The 17,937-nt window shown below is 34.2% G+C and overlaps 1 protein-coding gene across 2 annotated transcripts; it reads right to left on the reverse strand.

Annotated features, from left to right (window-relative positions):
• Positions 1–2,795: 2,795 nt before the first annotated feature.
• Positions 2,796–9,956, reverse strand: LOC142608440 (short-chain dehydrogenase/reductase 1-like). 2 transcript variants are annotated; one of them, XM_075780218.1, is made up of 7 exons: positions 9,739–9,956; positions 8,090–8,180; positions 5,613–5,708; positions 5,284–5,527; positions 4,516–4,593; positions 4,243–4,434; positions 2,796–3,438 (listed from the first exon to the last, which is right to left on the reverse strand). In XM_075780218.1, the coding sequence occupies exons 1-7, from the start codon at positions 9,749–9,751 to the stop codon at positions 3,061–3,063; spliced, it is 1,092 nt and encodes a 363-aa protein (XP_075636333.1). In that variant the 5' UTR covers positions 9,752–9,956; the 3' UTR covers positions 2,796–3,060. The 2 variants fall into 2 exon arrangements, with proteins under 2 accessions (XP_075636333.1, XP_075636335.1); XM_075780220.1 differs by lacking the exon at positions 8,090–8,180.
• Between the last annotated feature and the right edge of the window lie 7,981 nt (positions 9,957–17,937).

A 17,937-nucleotide genomic window follows, 5' to 3' on the forward strand; every position in this document is an offset into this window, starting at 1 on the left:
GATTTTGAGCTCAGTAGAGGGTCTTTTCAGACAAGATTCTAAACTATATATATTGGGAATTTTAGTTGTTTGTCTACTTTATAATGTAACATGAGAGTAGTTGCTTCTCTCTCACTCTCACTTTCTCTTTTAGACTCTGGGTTTGAGGATTTCTATTGCCCCTCAACTTATATTACATGGCATCTTAAATAAATGAGAAACGTTTATTTTTAGTTAAATGACTTATTTAATTGTCATTTGATTTGTTTTAATTATTTAATGATCATGTTATTTAATGCACGTAAATGAGTTTTATATATATATATTTTTTATTGTAATAACTTACTAAGATTCAGATTCTCTAGATTTTCTAGGGTATTCCACCAGTAGATTTCTTTAAATACTAACAACTCTTTTATGATTTAAGGGTTTAGATTCTGTCATGTCAGCATTCCACTAACAATACTCTTAAAATAATAAAATAATGTTGCAAACAAAACAATTAAGAGTATTGTTAGTAGAATGCTAATATGACAGAATTTAGACTCTTAAATCTTAAAAGGGTGGTTAAGACTTAAAGAAATCTACTGGTAGAGTACCCTAATAAATTTAGATGATCCGAATCCTTACTTACTATTACAATAGACTAATAGGGTTTATTTTCTCCAATTTTAAAGAGATTTGTTGCAATAAATTTTCAGAGGTACTTATTTAATGCAAGTAAATGAGTTATATATATATATATATATATATATATATATATATATATATATTTTTTTTTTTTTATTGCAATAACTTACTATTGCAATAGACTAATAGCGTTTATTTTCTCCAATTTTAAAAAGATTTGTTGCAATAAATTTCCAGAGGTACTTTATTACAACAAAAATTATTGTTACAGTAACCTACTACAACAAAAATTTTGTTGTAATAAATTATAGCAACAATATTTTTTGTTGCAATAAGGTTTTTTTAATAATAATAATAAAAATATTTTATTGCAACAAACTTATTGCAGCAAAAATCTGGATTGCATACATAGACAGCAGGGTCTTGAGCTTGATCAGGAAAGCAACTCCGGCAACATACAATCTCATTGCATGATGCTAACATCACTACATCCTCAGGAAGGAAATCAAACCCTTTTTGCTGCACTTTTTCATCACCGTCCTTCACCTTGTGATTCAATGACAGGAATGTAGCTAACTGTTCTGATGTCTTCATTGCACCATTGATACTTCCCTTGGAAGATGAATCCCGATACGGTAGGCTTTTGCTTTTGTAATTGACTCTGGATTAAGGACCGGTCAGACATAAGCTTGTACCAACGTTTAGAAACGCACTTAAATTAAAGAAGAGTCTTTGAAGGCAAACAAAATTTTTTTGTTGCAATAGACTATTGCCACATACTTTAGCGCAACAATGAGCAATGCAATTTTTTTTTTGCAATAGAGGTTTATTGCAACATTATGAAGCATTGAAGCTTATTGCAACAAAAAATTTCATTGCAATAAGGCTATTTTCTTGTAATGAATTATCAATATCTAGTGTCTATTTGAATAGTTTATTTTTTACTAACTTATTTTACTATTTAGCTTATTTTTGCTACTATTCATGGGCCCATTACATTTTTAGATACTATTCATAGACCCCATCATACTATTTTAGCTAACTTTTACCTTTATCTACAGTATTTTCAATAAAAAGTTTTCAGCTTCAGCAAAATAAGCGAATCCAAACTAATCCTTATTTAAATGTTATAAATGTAGTAATATCAACTCATTCCAAAAATGGATATATAAGATTTTAAGAATAAATTTCTGATAAGAACTTTAGATGATTGTAAATTCTAATTATAACTAATATACTAAAACCTAAAGAAATACTCTGAAAAGAGTTTACATAGGAGAGAATATCCTTAATCAAGTGACCATGCATTGAGCCGAGATTTGTAGCAAACTTCAGGGAGTTGTTGACAAACTCAGAATCACCCTCAAATACCACATGGTGAAGACCAATTTCCTGAGCAAAGAGGGCAGCTCGTCTGGCTGCCAGCAGCTCCAGAGCAATCACCAAGGTGGGTTTCTGAATCTTCTCAGCAAGGGAGGCTATGACTTCGCCATGTGCATTACGAATTACAACCCCAAAACCAGCCTCATCTATGTCGTCAAACATTGCACCATCATAATTCACTTTGACACAGTTATCATCTGGTGGCTTCCATTTGACGTCGTGGGGTCTAGAAGTATGTTTTCTTTGCTTAAACACCTTCTGGTAGTCAGAGTTGTATGCCCAAGCAGAATCTGCCTCAATCTCAATAGGGATCACCGCCTCACCCACTCTGGTCTTGTTTCTACCATTCCGAAGTTTCCAAGCTGTCACAGCAAAAATATTCAGCAAATGTGGTTCAGTTTTCACCATATCTAGCAAGTATGAGAAGGAACACACAGCACCAATGCTCCTGTCCATCCATCCGAAATATTTTGTCCACACCACCTGCACATCTTCGCCAGACCAGAGAGCTTGCATCACAGTCTCAGGTTCCTTAAAACAGCGAGAACACAGAGCATCGGGTATGATTTTACGCTTGTGGAGATTACTCTTAGTTGGCAGCACATTAGAGCAAGCTCTCCATAGAAAGTGTTTTATCTTTCCTGGGACACATTATGGAGGTGGAGCCCAGCACTCATTTTGGAATCCCCAAAATTTTTTTAAATAAAAAAAAAACTTAGATTGGCCTTAATTAACCTAGTCGTAATTAAAATTTGAGGGTCTAAACAATTAGCTATATTGGATTAGGAAATTCTCACAAGAAGTTGATTATTCGTAGCTTTTAGTCTTCAGTTCAGAGTGTGAGTAAAAGAATGGAACACAACAGGTTGTAAAGTTCAATTCAAAATAGCAAGAAAGTGAGTGATATGCATTTCTTGTTTTTCAAAGATAAAACCAAAGCAATCTCATTCTTTACCAACATAAAGAAAAAATGAAGGTAGTTCTTATCCAAAATCTTTTCTTTGAAGCATAACGTTGTAGTTTTCCATAGAACAAGTAGCAGAAGTTAAATCCTGACTGTCAGCTGAATCAAAACTCAGCCACTTCAGTACGATCAAAATAGCAGCCATTAGGTCCTCCATCAGGTAAAAGAGCCAGCATAACCGGACCTCTAGCTCCTTCTTCTACAGTCATTATCCCTGTATTCCAGTTTATATCTGTCTTGACATAGCCAGGATGAACACAGTTGATACACATGTTAGGGAACTTCTTGGCCAGAATTCTAGTGTAGGCATTGAGGGTGACCTTGGACATGCTATAAGCAGGTAGCATCAATGGCCATCTGTTGTCTTCAAGTGCATTTTCTTTCAAGTCATGCAAAAATCTTCTTAAAACCGCTTCCACTCTTTTTTCGGTTAGAGACTCTATGTCGCTTAGTTCTTTTCTTATATGGTCACCAGGTATCCTCTGTATAAAGTGATGCTTGTAGTTGTGTTAGATAATTTACTAATATGACACATCTTTTCTCCATGTGGTGCTAGGACCTCAATGAAATAATTGATAAAATGTGGCAGTGATTAGTGGATTATCCAAGGATTAGATAGCTGCCAAACAAATTGTTCTTGTAACTCCTTTTATTGATTTAAGCAAATACTGCGAACTGGTCTAAACTCACTCTATCATTGTGTTCATAGCAGATGTTAATACATGCCTTGTTTGTATATAATCTATAATACTCTTACGTGAATGAAACGGGTTCCTCTTATGATGCTGGAGGTAAATCTAAGTAATAGGCTATTATATTGGGGCTCATACATCCCGTAACACACACTTGCTTAAAGAGCAGACCACAAGAACTTCACTGTCATTTTAGGCTTTTGAAGAATTTTTTTTTTCTCATGTGGTCCAAGTTCAATTTTTGTCCCTCAAATTTAAAAAAGTTTCAATTTAGTTTCTTAAAAATTTAAAAGGTATGGATTTTTTCATTTCTGCCTAGAAGGGGTAAAAGAAATTAATAAGTCAAGGGACACATTATTTTTTCACAATAGTTGATATGAATAGTTGTGATTAGTGTATAATAAAAGTGATATTAATGTTAGACACATACGAAAGTGATGTTGCCCTAATCATAATAAGCAATATCAGCCAATGTGATATTTACCTTCTAAGCTTGTTCTCTTTTTGTTTTGGCTGCCAAAGTAGCATATTATGCAGAATAGGGTTTATGCAGCAAATGAATAGATTTGTAGGTATAGGAGATCAGCTTTTCACCTTTAGCTCACTCCTGAGAGAGGACACATTTACTATCCTTGCACCAGCAGGGGAAAGCTGTAATAGTGGCAGTAGAGCCTCTGTTACTCTTTTCACACCATAGTAATTAATATTCAAGCATTCTTCTGCTTTCTCATAATTTGTTTTAATCACTCCGTGAAGTTCAATCAACTTGTAAGCCTCCCCTGAGAGCTGCATTGAAGTAGTTAGTTATGGGTATCAGTCTGAACAAGGCATGCATCAAAATTACTGTGTTTATTTTTATGAACTTACCCAGGCCGAGGGGTCTATGTTTAAGGCCTTTAGGCCTTCCTCATCAACCACAACCCCAGAAACTCCAGCATTATTAACCTGTATAAGTCAAACGAAGGTCATATTACATTTGTTAATTAATGAAAGATGGATAGTGAGTCATTACACAAACTGAAGTTCATGTAAACTTTTTTAAATTTTATAATTCTATATCTTGTACTTACAGCTGAGAAAAACAAATCATAAAATATTGTAATTTTAAAATTAAAATCGGCAAATTGTAAGTACTTATATAAGAACACAATTTCTCTCTACTACTTTTTGCATTCCACTTTATGTTCCACTAATTACATAATTCTAACATATATAGTGAGTGATCTATATGGTTGAAGGTCTTCACATCTTGAGCTATTTTTCAGTATGCCTATCCCGATTGATCATGATATTTGACTTCCATGAGGGATAGAGTTAATGGCAAGGACAAAAAAAGATAACAACTGAGGCAACATACTGAATGATCTATGAAGAAAATGTTTCATCACGTAACTTTTGGTGGCAATAATTGACTGTGAAGTCACTGCATCTCATTTTCATTTTAGCAAAAAATCCGACGTACCTTATCATAATTTGGCTATACATTTTAATTGAATGGTTGGTATAAGAGTCAAATCGGAAAGAATTTCATCCTTAAAGAATTTTAGTGACACTACTCTTTATGAAGAGAATTAAGGTTCGCATCCCTCTCCCTTACTTGATGTATAAAATAAAATAAAAAGGTTTCATCCTTACCAAGATATCAAGCCTGCCAAATTTTTCCTGAATGAAATTGGCCAAGGAGTTGATACTAACTGGGTCCAAAACATCGAGCTGATGGAAGACTACATTCAACAAACCCAACTCATGGAGCGACTGCAAAGCCTCCATCCCCCTCATCTCATTTCGAGCTGTCAAAACAACTTTCACACCTTGAGATGCAAGTTGCCGCACAGTTTCAAGACCGATGCCCTTGTTTGACCCTGTAACCACCGCATACCTACAAAAAAAGAAGTGTGGTTCTTGTCAAGAAAAGGTTAGCTAGCTGCTATGTGAAAGCAACTGAAAAATATATTAATGTGTACCTTTCTGCTGCATGCTTTCCACTGCTTTCCATTTCTGCAATGCTTGGATGCCTTGATGAATTCTCTCTTGGTTTCTTATGGCTTTTAAGTTCAAACCTGTTGGGTTCTCAGTAAGCTCAATAAATTTCCACTGTTTCTTTATACACAAATCAACTTTCAGTTCGGTTTTTTATTCACATACTTATTTGTCATTTCATGTTATGAGGATAATTTAGGGGGATAAGTGTGAAAGAGTGTATAGTTTAGGGAGGTAAATATGCATTCGGATAGTTTAAGAGGATAAGTGTAAAAAAAGATATAGTTTAAAAGAGTAAAGTGTAATTGTCCTTCACTATTTAAAGAAGGAAGTTGAAGTTGGCAAATAACTTGATCCTAGGTTGGTGCTTGCATTGCATGCATATAGCGAAAGACTGAAAGTGGGGTGTGCATGGTTTTCTTTCTCTTGGAAATGCCAAAAAGGACATGGTAGATGCCTGGTATTATACCTAGATATGCTGCATCACAATCGAATTGAATTTGATATGGAGATTAATTGTTTTTTAAAGAAGACAAATGGTGAAGATTGCAACCCTCTTATTTTGCAGATGCCAGCTTGGGGGAGAGGGTTGAAAATGACAAACTTGATATAATCTGCCTGGCTAATGGGGACACAGAGTTTATTGGCTCTCATGCATGTTGGAAACTACTCTGCACATACCATTTTAAAATCGCCACATTCACCTATTATAGTCTAAATTTTTACTTGTGTGTGTGTAACTGTGTATACACAGGCAAAATTTGGGAAACAGTACAGGATGGGAAAAATTTTAGGACGAAAGCATGCGTTCAAACTTAATTAGTAAGTTGGACTCTTTTTGGAAGTTGAGTTTACTATACTCGACTTCCGGGTAACTTCAGTCCATACCACCGCTTATTTCTCTGTCTGACGTGGATTAAAAAAAGGGAAAAAAAACCCCGTAGAAGTCGAGTTCAAAAAACTCGACTTTCATAAGTCGATTATCCTAAACTTGACTTCAAGGTCCCCACAGTGTCAAAAACTCCCGTAGAAGTCGAGTTCACTAAACTCGACTTTTAGAAGTCAACAGTGAACTCCAATTTAAGAAGGTGTATGAACTCACATAAAATCGAGTTTACTGTACTCGACTTTCAGTTAAAGTCGAGTACAGCCTACTCGACTTCTGGGTATTCACCCCTACACGGTAAAAAAATTTTAAATGGAAATCGAGTTTACTGTACTCGATTTCCAATTAATTCTGCAACCACCTCAACTGCCTCAGATTATTACTCTGATGACTCTTAATCCCTTACTCTCACAACTCTCACTTCTCCCAGCTCTCTCCCACGTCCAAAATTCTCCATTTCACCACACATCACATTCTACAAATTAAAAAGGTTGTTTCTTCTTCTTCAATAAGGGAGGTAAATTATTCAAACATTTTAAACTTTTCTTCTTCAATACTTGGTTATTCAACGTTCTTGAAATTTTTTTTTTATTATAATGGTAGTAATGGTAGTTTATGTGCTGTATATATATATATATATATATATATATATATATATATATATATATATATGTGTGTGTGTGTGTGTGTGTTGTTTGTAATGGTAGTTTATTATCATTATGATGTGCTGTTTTTTTTATGATGTGCTGTTTTTTTTTTTTTTTTGATCCCAACAAAGAAAAGTTTCAGCTCTCTTAATAATAAAACATTGTAAATTATAGTGATTCAAGAAACATGAACTTGATGGGCTGTTATATTATAATGATGTGCTGTTTTTTTTTTTTTTTTTTGATCCCAGCAAAGAAAACTTTCAGCTCTCTTAATAAAACATTGTAAATTATAGTGATTCAAGAAACATGAACTTGATGGGCTGTTATATTATAATGATGTGCTGTTTTTTTTTTTTTTTTTTTTTTTTTATCCCAGCAAAGAAAACTTTCAGCTCTTGTACTCGATTTTAGTAGTTTTACTACGTTCTGCTGTTTATACATTAGAAGTCGAGTACACTATACTCGACTTCATAAGTCGAGTATGGTTTACTCGCTTTTATAGAATTCCAACTTGGCTTTTTTCCTCTTTTTTTAATCCACGTCAGAACTATTTTTAGTAGGAAGTCGAGTATAGTAAACTCGACTTCCAAAAAGAGTCCAACTTACTAATTAAGTTCGAACGCATGCTTTTGTCCTAAAATTTTTCCCATCCTGTACTGTTTCCCAAATTTTGCCGTATACACACAAGTAAAAATCTTATATTGCACTTTCAGGCGCCGTTTGGTCATAGTGTTTAAACACTAGTGTCCAAAAATTGAAAACACGGTTTGGTGGGCCATCTGTAAACCCAGTATTTGAAAACACGTTGTTCAAAAACCATGTTTTGAAAAGCCTGTTTTGAAATCACCTCCGGCCACATTTTAAAACATAAACACAAGTTTTGAGTGGCATTTGAGTAATTATTTGGACAACAAAACGGGCCCACCTGGTCAGCTTTTTTCCCAGCTTGTCTCCTCTCTTCTGAAGATTCACGCCGAATTCAAGTGCAAGGCAACCCACATCTTGCCTTGGGTCAGCTTTTCACAAAATTAAAAAAACAATTATTTCGTACTGGGGTCGGCTTTTTTTCACAAAATTAAACACATGTACCGGACACATATTTATGCTTTTTAAATAATAAAATATGTTATTTAAATCATGATATCAAACACATTTTTTTTTTTTTTTATAAACACCAAAAACACGTTTTCTAACAATACTTTTTAAACTACAGTTTTCACATATTTTCAAATAACAATTTTTGAACTCTAGGACCAAACGGGCTTTAAAGTGTTCTACTTTATGCTTTATTCATTATTATATGCCATGTGATTATTTTCTTTTTAAAAAACTTAGGTTATCTTATAAGGAAAGAGAGAAGAACGGGTAATAAGTTGTGATTAGTAGAGTATAAAATGAAATGTTAAGAATGAGACTATAGATTTTTATAGAGATTAAATTCTATAAGGATGTGATGAAAAACTCAAGTTTTACACTCTCAAATCCCAATATGCCATATCAACTTATCATATATTAAAAAATAAACACAACACACTCCAATTAGGATTTTGGGAGTTTATTAAGATGTTATTTGGTGTGGTAGGACGCATTGAGTTTTAAGTAAAAAACTGATGTGACAATCTCTTATTAGATAGTGTAAAACATGTGTTTTAATACTCCATCCTTACTGAATTTAAACTTAATTTTATATTATATAAATTAGGAATAGGTATAGTGTGCGTTTAGATACGGCTTATTTTACTGAAAAAAATAAAAAAATTTTTTTTTACTGTTTATTACTGTTCACCAAGGTTCATTAACCTAAATACACGGTTCATGGCCAATGAACAGTGCATAACACAGGTAAAAAAAAAAAAAAACCAGAAGTGTGACTTTACTCCAAACACAGATGCAAACATCCCTGTTTGGGGCTATAGTATGATTGGTGTTGGGTCATGCGTCTGTCATGTGTAAGCTTGTGCTGAATGGCTGAGCTTGGATTTTTGTCTAGGGCAAGATTGAAAGACAATATTAAAAAAAAAAAGAAGGGTAAATTCCATTAACCTGCCTGAGGTTCAGGCAAATATTACGGGTTCAAAACATTTCAAAATTAACCGATTAAGTCCCTAAAAAACATATTAGCCCCTAACACTCTGGACACCGTTACCCCTCCGTCATTTTTTCTTTCCCTCACTCAGATCTCTCTCTCGTCTCCTCTCTGGTTCCTCTTCCTCTTTCAATCCCAACCAAAGCCATAACAAAAAAACCCAAATCTTACCGCAAAACATAATTCAAGAAACAACACAAAGATCCAGACTAAAAATAAATTACCAACACCCAGAAATGAAACAACCAAAAGAACAAACAAAACAACAAGTTTAAAACTTGAATTACACATCATTACCGGATGAGCATGGATAATCTATACCCAGAAACCAAAATGATTTAGAAGAACCCCAAGTGTGCAATTAGCTTGAACAACACAATCCGAGAAAACCAATAAAAAATCGGAACACAAGTTGGCGAGCAAAGAATGAAGATTACCCAGAAACCCAAAAAAGTAGTGGTAACAAAGATTGAGGAAGAGGAACACACCAGAGGGGGACATGAGTCACATAACGATGAACTGGTGAGGCTTAGGGATGGAGTCATCGTGGACCTTGATGGTGATGCTACCACCTGTCCCAGACACCCAACCAAGATTGTAGAACTAGCAGCAAAATTCTGAGATCAAAGACTTTGTCTCCTTCACTGCCTTGCTATCCAGGTATGCCTGTGGTAAGATTTGGGTTTTTTTTTGTTTTGTTTTGTTTTGTTATGGCTTTGGCTAGGATTGAAAGAGGAAGAGGAACAAGAGAGAAGAGACCAGAGAGAGTTCTGAGTGAGGGAAAGAAAAATGACGGAGGGATAACGGTGTTAAGTGTGTTAGGGGGCTTATATGTCTTTTAGGGACTTAATTGGTTAATTTTGAAATATTTTGAACCTGAGTGGTATTTGCCCAAACTTCAAAGGGGTTAATGAAATTTACCTTAAAATAAAAAGAATCAAAAAAATATTCATCAATATTAATAAAAAAATAATTGTGAAGTGTAAACAACTATAATTGTCATATTCATCATTTAGAACTCAATTTGAACCTCCTTTGTTATGCACAAGATTCTCTATAGTTTCAATAAGTATATTTCATATCATTAAAATAAAGAAACAAAAATAACCAATTCATAATTTCTAAAAATCAAATTAAATGATTAGTCTTAATATACAAAATTTAAGCATTTAATTTGGTTCCATAAATTAAATTGAGAAAATAAGTATTAAGAGTATATAGCAATATTCCGGTAAAATTGTATAACATTTCACTCTACCTCGTTTGCTTTAAAAAAAAAAAATGTAGAATTCAAGCTTTCATTTTTCTATGATTGATTTAGTACAGTATGATGAAAAATTCTTAGGTACTCCCGGAGTATAGTGAAATGGTGCTCCCTTCTCTTACATTCATGGTGGACCTCACCATGAATTTAATGAGCGGATCCCACCATGAATGTGAGAGGAGGGAGCACCATTCTTTGTGCTCCAAGAGTACCTAAGAATTATTCCAGTATAATAAAGACATTAAGTAGGATTTAAAATATCTTTTCAAATAAAAAAGAGGGGTAGGATTTAAAATATATATAGTAAAATATAAGGCCCATAAACTGAAATGCTGAAAAAACAATAAATAGGTGACGCAAAAAGTGCCATGATTCATTTTCTTTACTAAACAAGTGCCATAATACCGTGAATAGTGAATATGCTGGATATACACATGATTGGTTTTCATGGAAGTAATGAATCTTTTCCTAATCAAGTATCGTCCACTTTGAAATGAGCAGGGTTGACCCTTACTCTCATCCACATGAATTTGCTCAATCCCATATTGGGGAGAGACGCATTCCACTATTGCCTTATAAGCATTGAGAGGAGGGTGTACTAATAATGTGTAGATCTTATTGTAACTCCACCGTGAAGATCCGATTTTTTCTCACACAAATGATAACTGTTTAAAATCCGTGACAAGAGTTTAAAGTAACTCTCATAAGGGGATTAAAAAAAATGTACAAAGTATATCCATAGTTAGTTGAGATTTCCTAATAAGATATTAAACCCATAAGACAACCTCAATAATAATAAGTATGATGATAATGTTATGTGAGAGAATGAAAATGAAAGATGGTTAATTTTAATTACCTCTTGAAGGGTAGTAAGAAGAATAATCAGTGATGATCTCCACTATCTGCGGGGGGCCCGGCTCACAGCAGCTTTCAGAATAGATAATGGTAGTGACTTTGTGAGATAAGTGGGAGTGGGAGTCACAGTCACAGAGAACATTGGAGTGGAAGAAGGACAGAGGAGGAGCCTCAGAAGTACAACAAGTCCGAAATAGCAAAGTGGGGAATCTGGATTCACTGCACATACCTAATACAATCAACCATTCAACCTTTTTTTTTTTTTTTTGGGGCCCTTTTTAAGTTGTTTGTCAATGCCACGTACTGCGTGCGGCACGCCTATCACACATATGGCAGACATGTTGTGTTGTGGAGCCAAGCACTCATGTCATATTAGATTCTCCAATTTGGATTTTTTTTAATTAAAAAAATATATAAATCAGAATTGGCCCTAGTGTAACTAGAAATCACCCAAAAAAAAAAAATTACGTCGGCTTTACGTAATAATAATTAATAATAACTAGTTTTATCATCCGATCACATGGGACGAGGCTTTTTTTTTTTTTTTAGTAATGTTGTGGACATATAAAAAGTTATAACTTTGTGTTACAATTTGCCATATAGATAATTGTAAGTGATAGAGATGTGATGGTGGGTCATGTGAGAACACACTTTTCTCACTCACAACTTGCCATCATGCAGCAAATTGTGACACAAAGTTGTGGCCTTTTATGTATCATAGCATTACTCTTTTTTTTTTTTTTTTTTTTTAGATTTAGTCTCATAATTTTACATTTATAACCAAATTTTCTACATGTCAGAGAGTTATCAATTCACAATATATATAGTTGAGAAAGTAGAATATAAATTTTGTTCAAATGCTTACCAATTTTGACAGGAAAACACTTAGGGCTTGTTTGGATATTTTTTTTTCATCACTCAATTCCGGTCACTCATCACTCATCACTCATCACTTTAAAATACACTACTCGTTTGGCACCATCACTCAATATTTTTCACACTGTTTGTGGGCCCCAGACCTATCACTCGATGTAGCTTTTTTTTTTCCCAGTTCCCAAACTCACCGAACCCAGTCAAAAAAAAAAAAACCAAGAAACCTGAACCCAGTGAAAGAAGAAGAAAAAGAAAGAAAGAAAGACCTGAAGACCGAAAATTAGAGGTGATGAAGAACCAAAAAAGAAAAGAAAAAGGAAGAATGAACTGACCAAATTCGGGAGAAGAAAGGGAAAAAAAAAAGGTCAAAAGGTGTGGCTAACCTGACTAGTGGGTCCCTCCATGTGTGTTTAATTACAAAAATGCCATTGAAAATAGAGTTATGAAAATTGAAAACAGCTAAAATATGTTTTCAGTTTCCATAACTCATAACTCAAAAATCAGAGAATTGAGTGAGGGAAACAAAAAAATTGGAAACAGAGTTATGTGATGCCAAATAGACTTCTCAGTTGTGGGTTTCACCATTTTTGAGTTATGAGTTATAGAAATCACCCATCCAAACAACCTTTTAACCATTGAGAAGAATTCAGTATATGAAACAAAGAGTGTGGAAGAAATTAAATAGTGACTATTAGGAATAGAATGAAAGAAGAAGAAATTGAAAGAATATTGTGGATTTCTAGTTTGAGGGACCATAACTTTAGAAAGGGGAAGAGAGGAACAAATGAGAGACAATTTTTTTTTTTTTTTTTTAGAAGTTGCAATTGGTTTTCTAGTGAGTTATTATTATGATTTTTTATGTGATATGAGTTTTTTTTTTTTTTAGAACTTGGGATAGTTTGTCTTTAATAGAAAACGTGGGGTGGGCGCGCGGGGTAGGTTTTTCTTTTTGACAGAAATTGGGATAGGTTTTTTTTAATAGAAAATGTGTGGTGGTTTTTTTTGTAATAATTTTTTTTTTTTATATAGAAAGTGAGGTTAGTTTTTTCAGTTTTTTATTTTTATTTTTTAAAGGAAAAGGTGGGGTATTTTTGGCTGTGTATGAGGTAGTGATAACTCTTTTTTATTTATTTTTTGATAAACATTGGGTAGTAAATTTGTGTTTATCTACTATCTAGTGGAGTGTTTTTACCCTGTAGATTTTTCACTTTTTTGTTCTTAATTTTTTTTTCCTTTCTATTTATGGTTTTAACCTCATTTCATATGTTTTAGGAATAAGGATAAGTTAGTTAAATTATAGGTATTTTTGTAAGTAAAAAATGCAATAAATGACTTTATGAATCTTCTTAATATATAGAGGTGACTTTCTTAATCCTCTTAATATATAGAGATAATAATAATAGCGGTAGTTAATAATGATGAATGCTATAATTTTTTGAGTATAATTTTAAATAATTAACTTTAGAAAAAAAAAAAAAAGACTTTACGTACTATACATATATCAAAACCTTAATTTGATTTTGAACTGTATGCCAGTTTTGGTTTGGGCTTTTGGTAAGAAACGCTCTTCATGTTTCATCATTCCTGTCATGGTATGAATTTCTTAGGAATTCCTTGAGGTATTTCAATGATTTCAACTTACTGATATGTTGTTTTGATTCTTGTTTCATGATCAATATTGAATGTAAATGATAGTTTTTTTGCACCTTTATAGGTTCTCTTGGTCATGTACTTTGTTTCTAATACTTGGAAAAACACTTTAACTCCTTAGTGTTGAACCTATTGAGTATCTTGAGTTGTGGTAAAGTAAGTTCTAGTATTATGTCACGTTAATGACTCCTAGTGACACCTTTTGCACAAGTTGTGTTGGCCATACCTTAAGGTTTCATTGGTCTAAACTAAATTGTCACTTAATGTTAGGCACTTTGTGGAGCTTAATTACGTTGGTTTATCTCTTGAGGTAGTTCTAAATTGTGTCAGTGCGTCCTAAGCGCAATGATTTGGTGAAAGTACCCTTAAGAAACCATCTTGAAATTAAGTAGTAATTCTTGATCATAGTTGCTGTGTTATGACTATTTCATTGTTGTTTTCAGTTAGTTCAAGCATGAAACTCAAGAAAAAGGCTCCTTAGAGCATCGGCATTTATTTATCCTAATTCTATCCTATTTTACCATCCAAAAAACTACTTTATCAATTATACAATACAATTTTACAATACATCCAGCATCCAAACTTTTATTTTCTTATTCTACTCATTAAAATAATATATCCCACAACATTATTTATTCTTTCTCTCTCTTTCTTTTTGCTCAAGAACCACAATCACTACCACCGCTGCACCACACACACCTGACACCACCACCACCACCACCACCATTAGCAGTAGCAACCCGTAATCTACTGTCAACACCAAAAAAAAAAAAAACCAAACCATCAACACCACCCTCTCCGATCATCAACACCACAAAAAAAAAAAAAAAAAAAACACAGCAACCCATGGTCAAACCCACGCCACTGCACCACTAGACCCACGCTGCCACACCTATTGCCCAAGTCGTTGCACCACTAGACCAACATCGCTGCATCCACTGACCACGTCGTAGCCCACCAAAATTACACCTATTGAATTCAACCCACTGCCACCCACCGACCCAAAACCCACTCCCACACAGATCACAACCCACACGACCCAACACTAACCCACCGCGATCTCCATCGCTAACCAAACCTAGCCCAGCCCGCCGAGACGCCAATCCAAACCCAGCCCGCAGCGATCTCCCACATTTTGTTGACCCACGCGAAGACTCCGATTCAAACCCAGCCCACCGATCGACGCCGATCCAACCTCCAAAATCCACACGACGCAACACTAACCCACCACGATCTCCATCGCTAACCAAACCCAGCCCAACCCGCTAAGACGCCGATCCAAACCCAGCCCACCGCGATCTCCCACATTTTGTTGACCTACGCGGAGACGCCAATCCAAACCCAGCCCACCGATTGACGCCGATCCAACCTCCAAAATCCAAAACCCAACACCAGTGCAAGCTTCGAATGAGAGAGACGTGAGAGAGGGAGTGAGGAGGGAGGAGCTGTTGTGAGAGAGGGAGTGAGGAACTGAGAGTCAGAATAAGAGAGAGAGAGAGATGAGAGACCGTGGAGGGAGAAAAGTTAAAAATAAAATATTAATATCCTTTTTACAATTGAGCTACAGTGCGGTTCTAAATGTAGAACCGCATTGGAGCTCAATTATATATATTTTTTTTTACAATATTTACCTTTTACAACATTCAATGGAGGGAGCATTTTGGGCTAAATGGATTCTTTATGCTTAAATTTGGAATTTAGCCTTTTCGTTGCTGATGCTCTAGCTTCATTTAAGCATGCATTTGATAGATAACTTGTAAATCCTAATGGTAATGGACCCTTGGACCTAGACTTGAACATGTTTTCCATTGCGTCCTTTGGAATTTAAGTATCTTACTTTCTACTCATGCATTCACAGCTGCTTGTTTTACATCTATGTTTGTTGTTTATGTTACATGCTATAAAAGCACATTTGCACTTTACTTCATTAAGAGAAGTTGTTAAGCTAGTACCCTTTTTTGTTTGTCTTAGATTTGCAGATGTCTCTTATGCTTTGCTTGTGAATGCTAAGTTCGTACATTCTAAACTCCTCTAATTTGATCTATGTTTCTTGTTATCACCTTTGTAATCTAAGCATCTTGGGAATATATTTGGCTCATTCGGTTTACCGATGAGCTATTTTGCTACATTTGTGATATGTTTGGAACCCTGGCCAACAGTTGGGTTGGAATCCAATTGATAATGGATCGTGGGTATTTCAGTATTTGGATATGTGAACTTTGGACCTTGCCTTTTAATGAGAGGCAAGTATATTTGAGCCATTTCCAAGATTGCTAATGAGAATTTGTATAACTTTTATCATTTTATGAATATATTGCTCATTATTTATTTCGTTAGAATGTGAATGGTATATTGATGTCGCAAAAGTTTGAAAAAAGCATACACGATACTTTGTTTGATGGACAAAAACTAAACTGTTAATTTTTAGTAGTAAATCTCGAATTTATGAGGAGTTCTTTAAATTGACAATGTGATAAACTGGATCCACTAGAGAAAGAAATTGACAAAACGTTTGTATTTTATTGGTAATAATTTTTGAAAAATGTTTACAGACTTAAGGGGTCTATTCAAGAACTCTATAAAACTTGACAAACAATAAAATATATGCTAAAATAACTTTTAATTAATACTAACCATAAGACATGAACCAAATTTAACCTAAAAAACTTTAAAAGCACTTAAAAATAAAGAAATAAATGCCTTACACCTAAAATAACTAAAATAACATAAAAATACCAAAAATAACAAATTACATAAATTAATTTGAGGATTTTGTCCTACATCATATATGTTACCTTTGGACATTTCAGTATGAAATTTTGAACTTTGAGATGAATCCAAGGTATATGAAATCCTATTGGTTCTTGAGCCATATAATCTCCATAATCTTTGAAATTTAGTTCTATATGGAATGTGAGCTACCCTGACATTTGGTACCTTTGAAGTCTGTTGTTATTCAATTTTGCTATGAATATGAACTTAAATCATTTGCACTATGATACCTAAATAAGCTTTGTACGTTGTCTATTCCAATGAACTCTTTCTTTCCTCAAAGCCTCGCCATCCTCCTTGCTCTCGCTTTCCTTTGCTTTCTCCTGTGATGGGGTTAGTGCCCAATACCGATCGGTCACTTCACTCCCTATATTAAGTGTATTCACAAGTCTACCTTAATAAGCTTTGTATGTTGATCTCTTCTGATCTTCTTTCAACTAGATCTTGGACAGGTTATATTTTGGGGAATCATAAATCTCTCTTTATGATGTTTTATTCATATCGGACTATGTTGTTATGTTTCAGTTTTCTTCGTTCATTTGTAGTGTCTGATTCATTCTGAGTTTGCAAATTTTTGTAACCATGTCTTATGAATTCAGTTTTTGTTAAGAAACCTTGTTTCCTTATCATTCAGATAATGGAGTTATTTACTTACTAAGATGTGGTAGCTCACCCAAATATCATCTAACGATTTTCAAGTAAGAGGCATGAAGTACATATATGAGTTTGGTGGCTGAAGTGGAGCTATTTGAAGTTGAGAGTTCACATTCATGTTGTGATCTAATATGATGTATGATCAGATTGTAAATAATTCTAGGAAACTTACCTATTTTGGGTTGTAATATGCCTTTCGATATTTCTCCTTGATGTGAACAGACTTGAATTGGCTTTAATTTTGGCTGTGTGTGAATCTGATGTAACTTTAGTTGTTAGTTTCTTTGGATGACTGATATGATTTTGGAGCAATTTCAAACTAATAGAAGCATGGCCAAATTTGTGATTCTTGCGGCTGCTTAATGATGTCTAACACAAGCCTTAGGGTGCCTGGTCAATAGAACTCTTTTGAGTGTCAGATTTATTCACCATTAGACATGGCAAATGGGTATGGTTGGGTCAAGTTAATCGGGTTTAAGTGAAAAAGTATTACCTGAAATGTTTCAAATCAATCAAGCTACGGATTGATTCTTATATTTTCACATTAAAAAAAATGAACACAATACTAAATGTAAAAAATAATGAAAATACTAAGAAAAATAAAAGTTAAATAATACTT

This window comes from Castanea sativa, chromosome 8 (genome assembly GCF_040712315.1).
Source record: "Castanea sativa cultivar Marrone di Chiusa Pesio chromosome 8, ASM4071231v1".
Taxonomy (NCBI): domain Eukaryota; kingdom Viridiplantae; phylum Streptophyta; class Magnoliopsida; order Fagales; family Fagaceae; genus Castanea; species Castanea sativa.

What these genes read in the sequence shown, in the direction of transcription:
- LOC142608440 (XM_075780218.1), bottom strand. An exon ending in CTGGGAAAAAAGCTGACCAG is followed by an intron (nt 5,709 to 8,089) that starts GTGGGCCCGTTT and finishes AGAACCCAACAG; the next exon opens with GTTTGAACTTAAAAGCCATA. An exon ending in TTGGCAGGCTTGATATCTTG is followed by an intron (nt 4,594 to 5,283) that starts GTAAGGATGAAA and finishes TGACTTATACAG; the next exon opens with GTTAATAATGCTGGAGTTTC.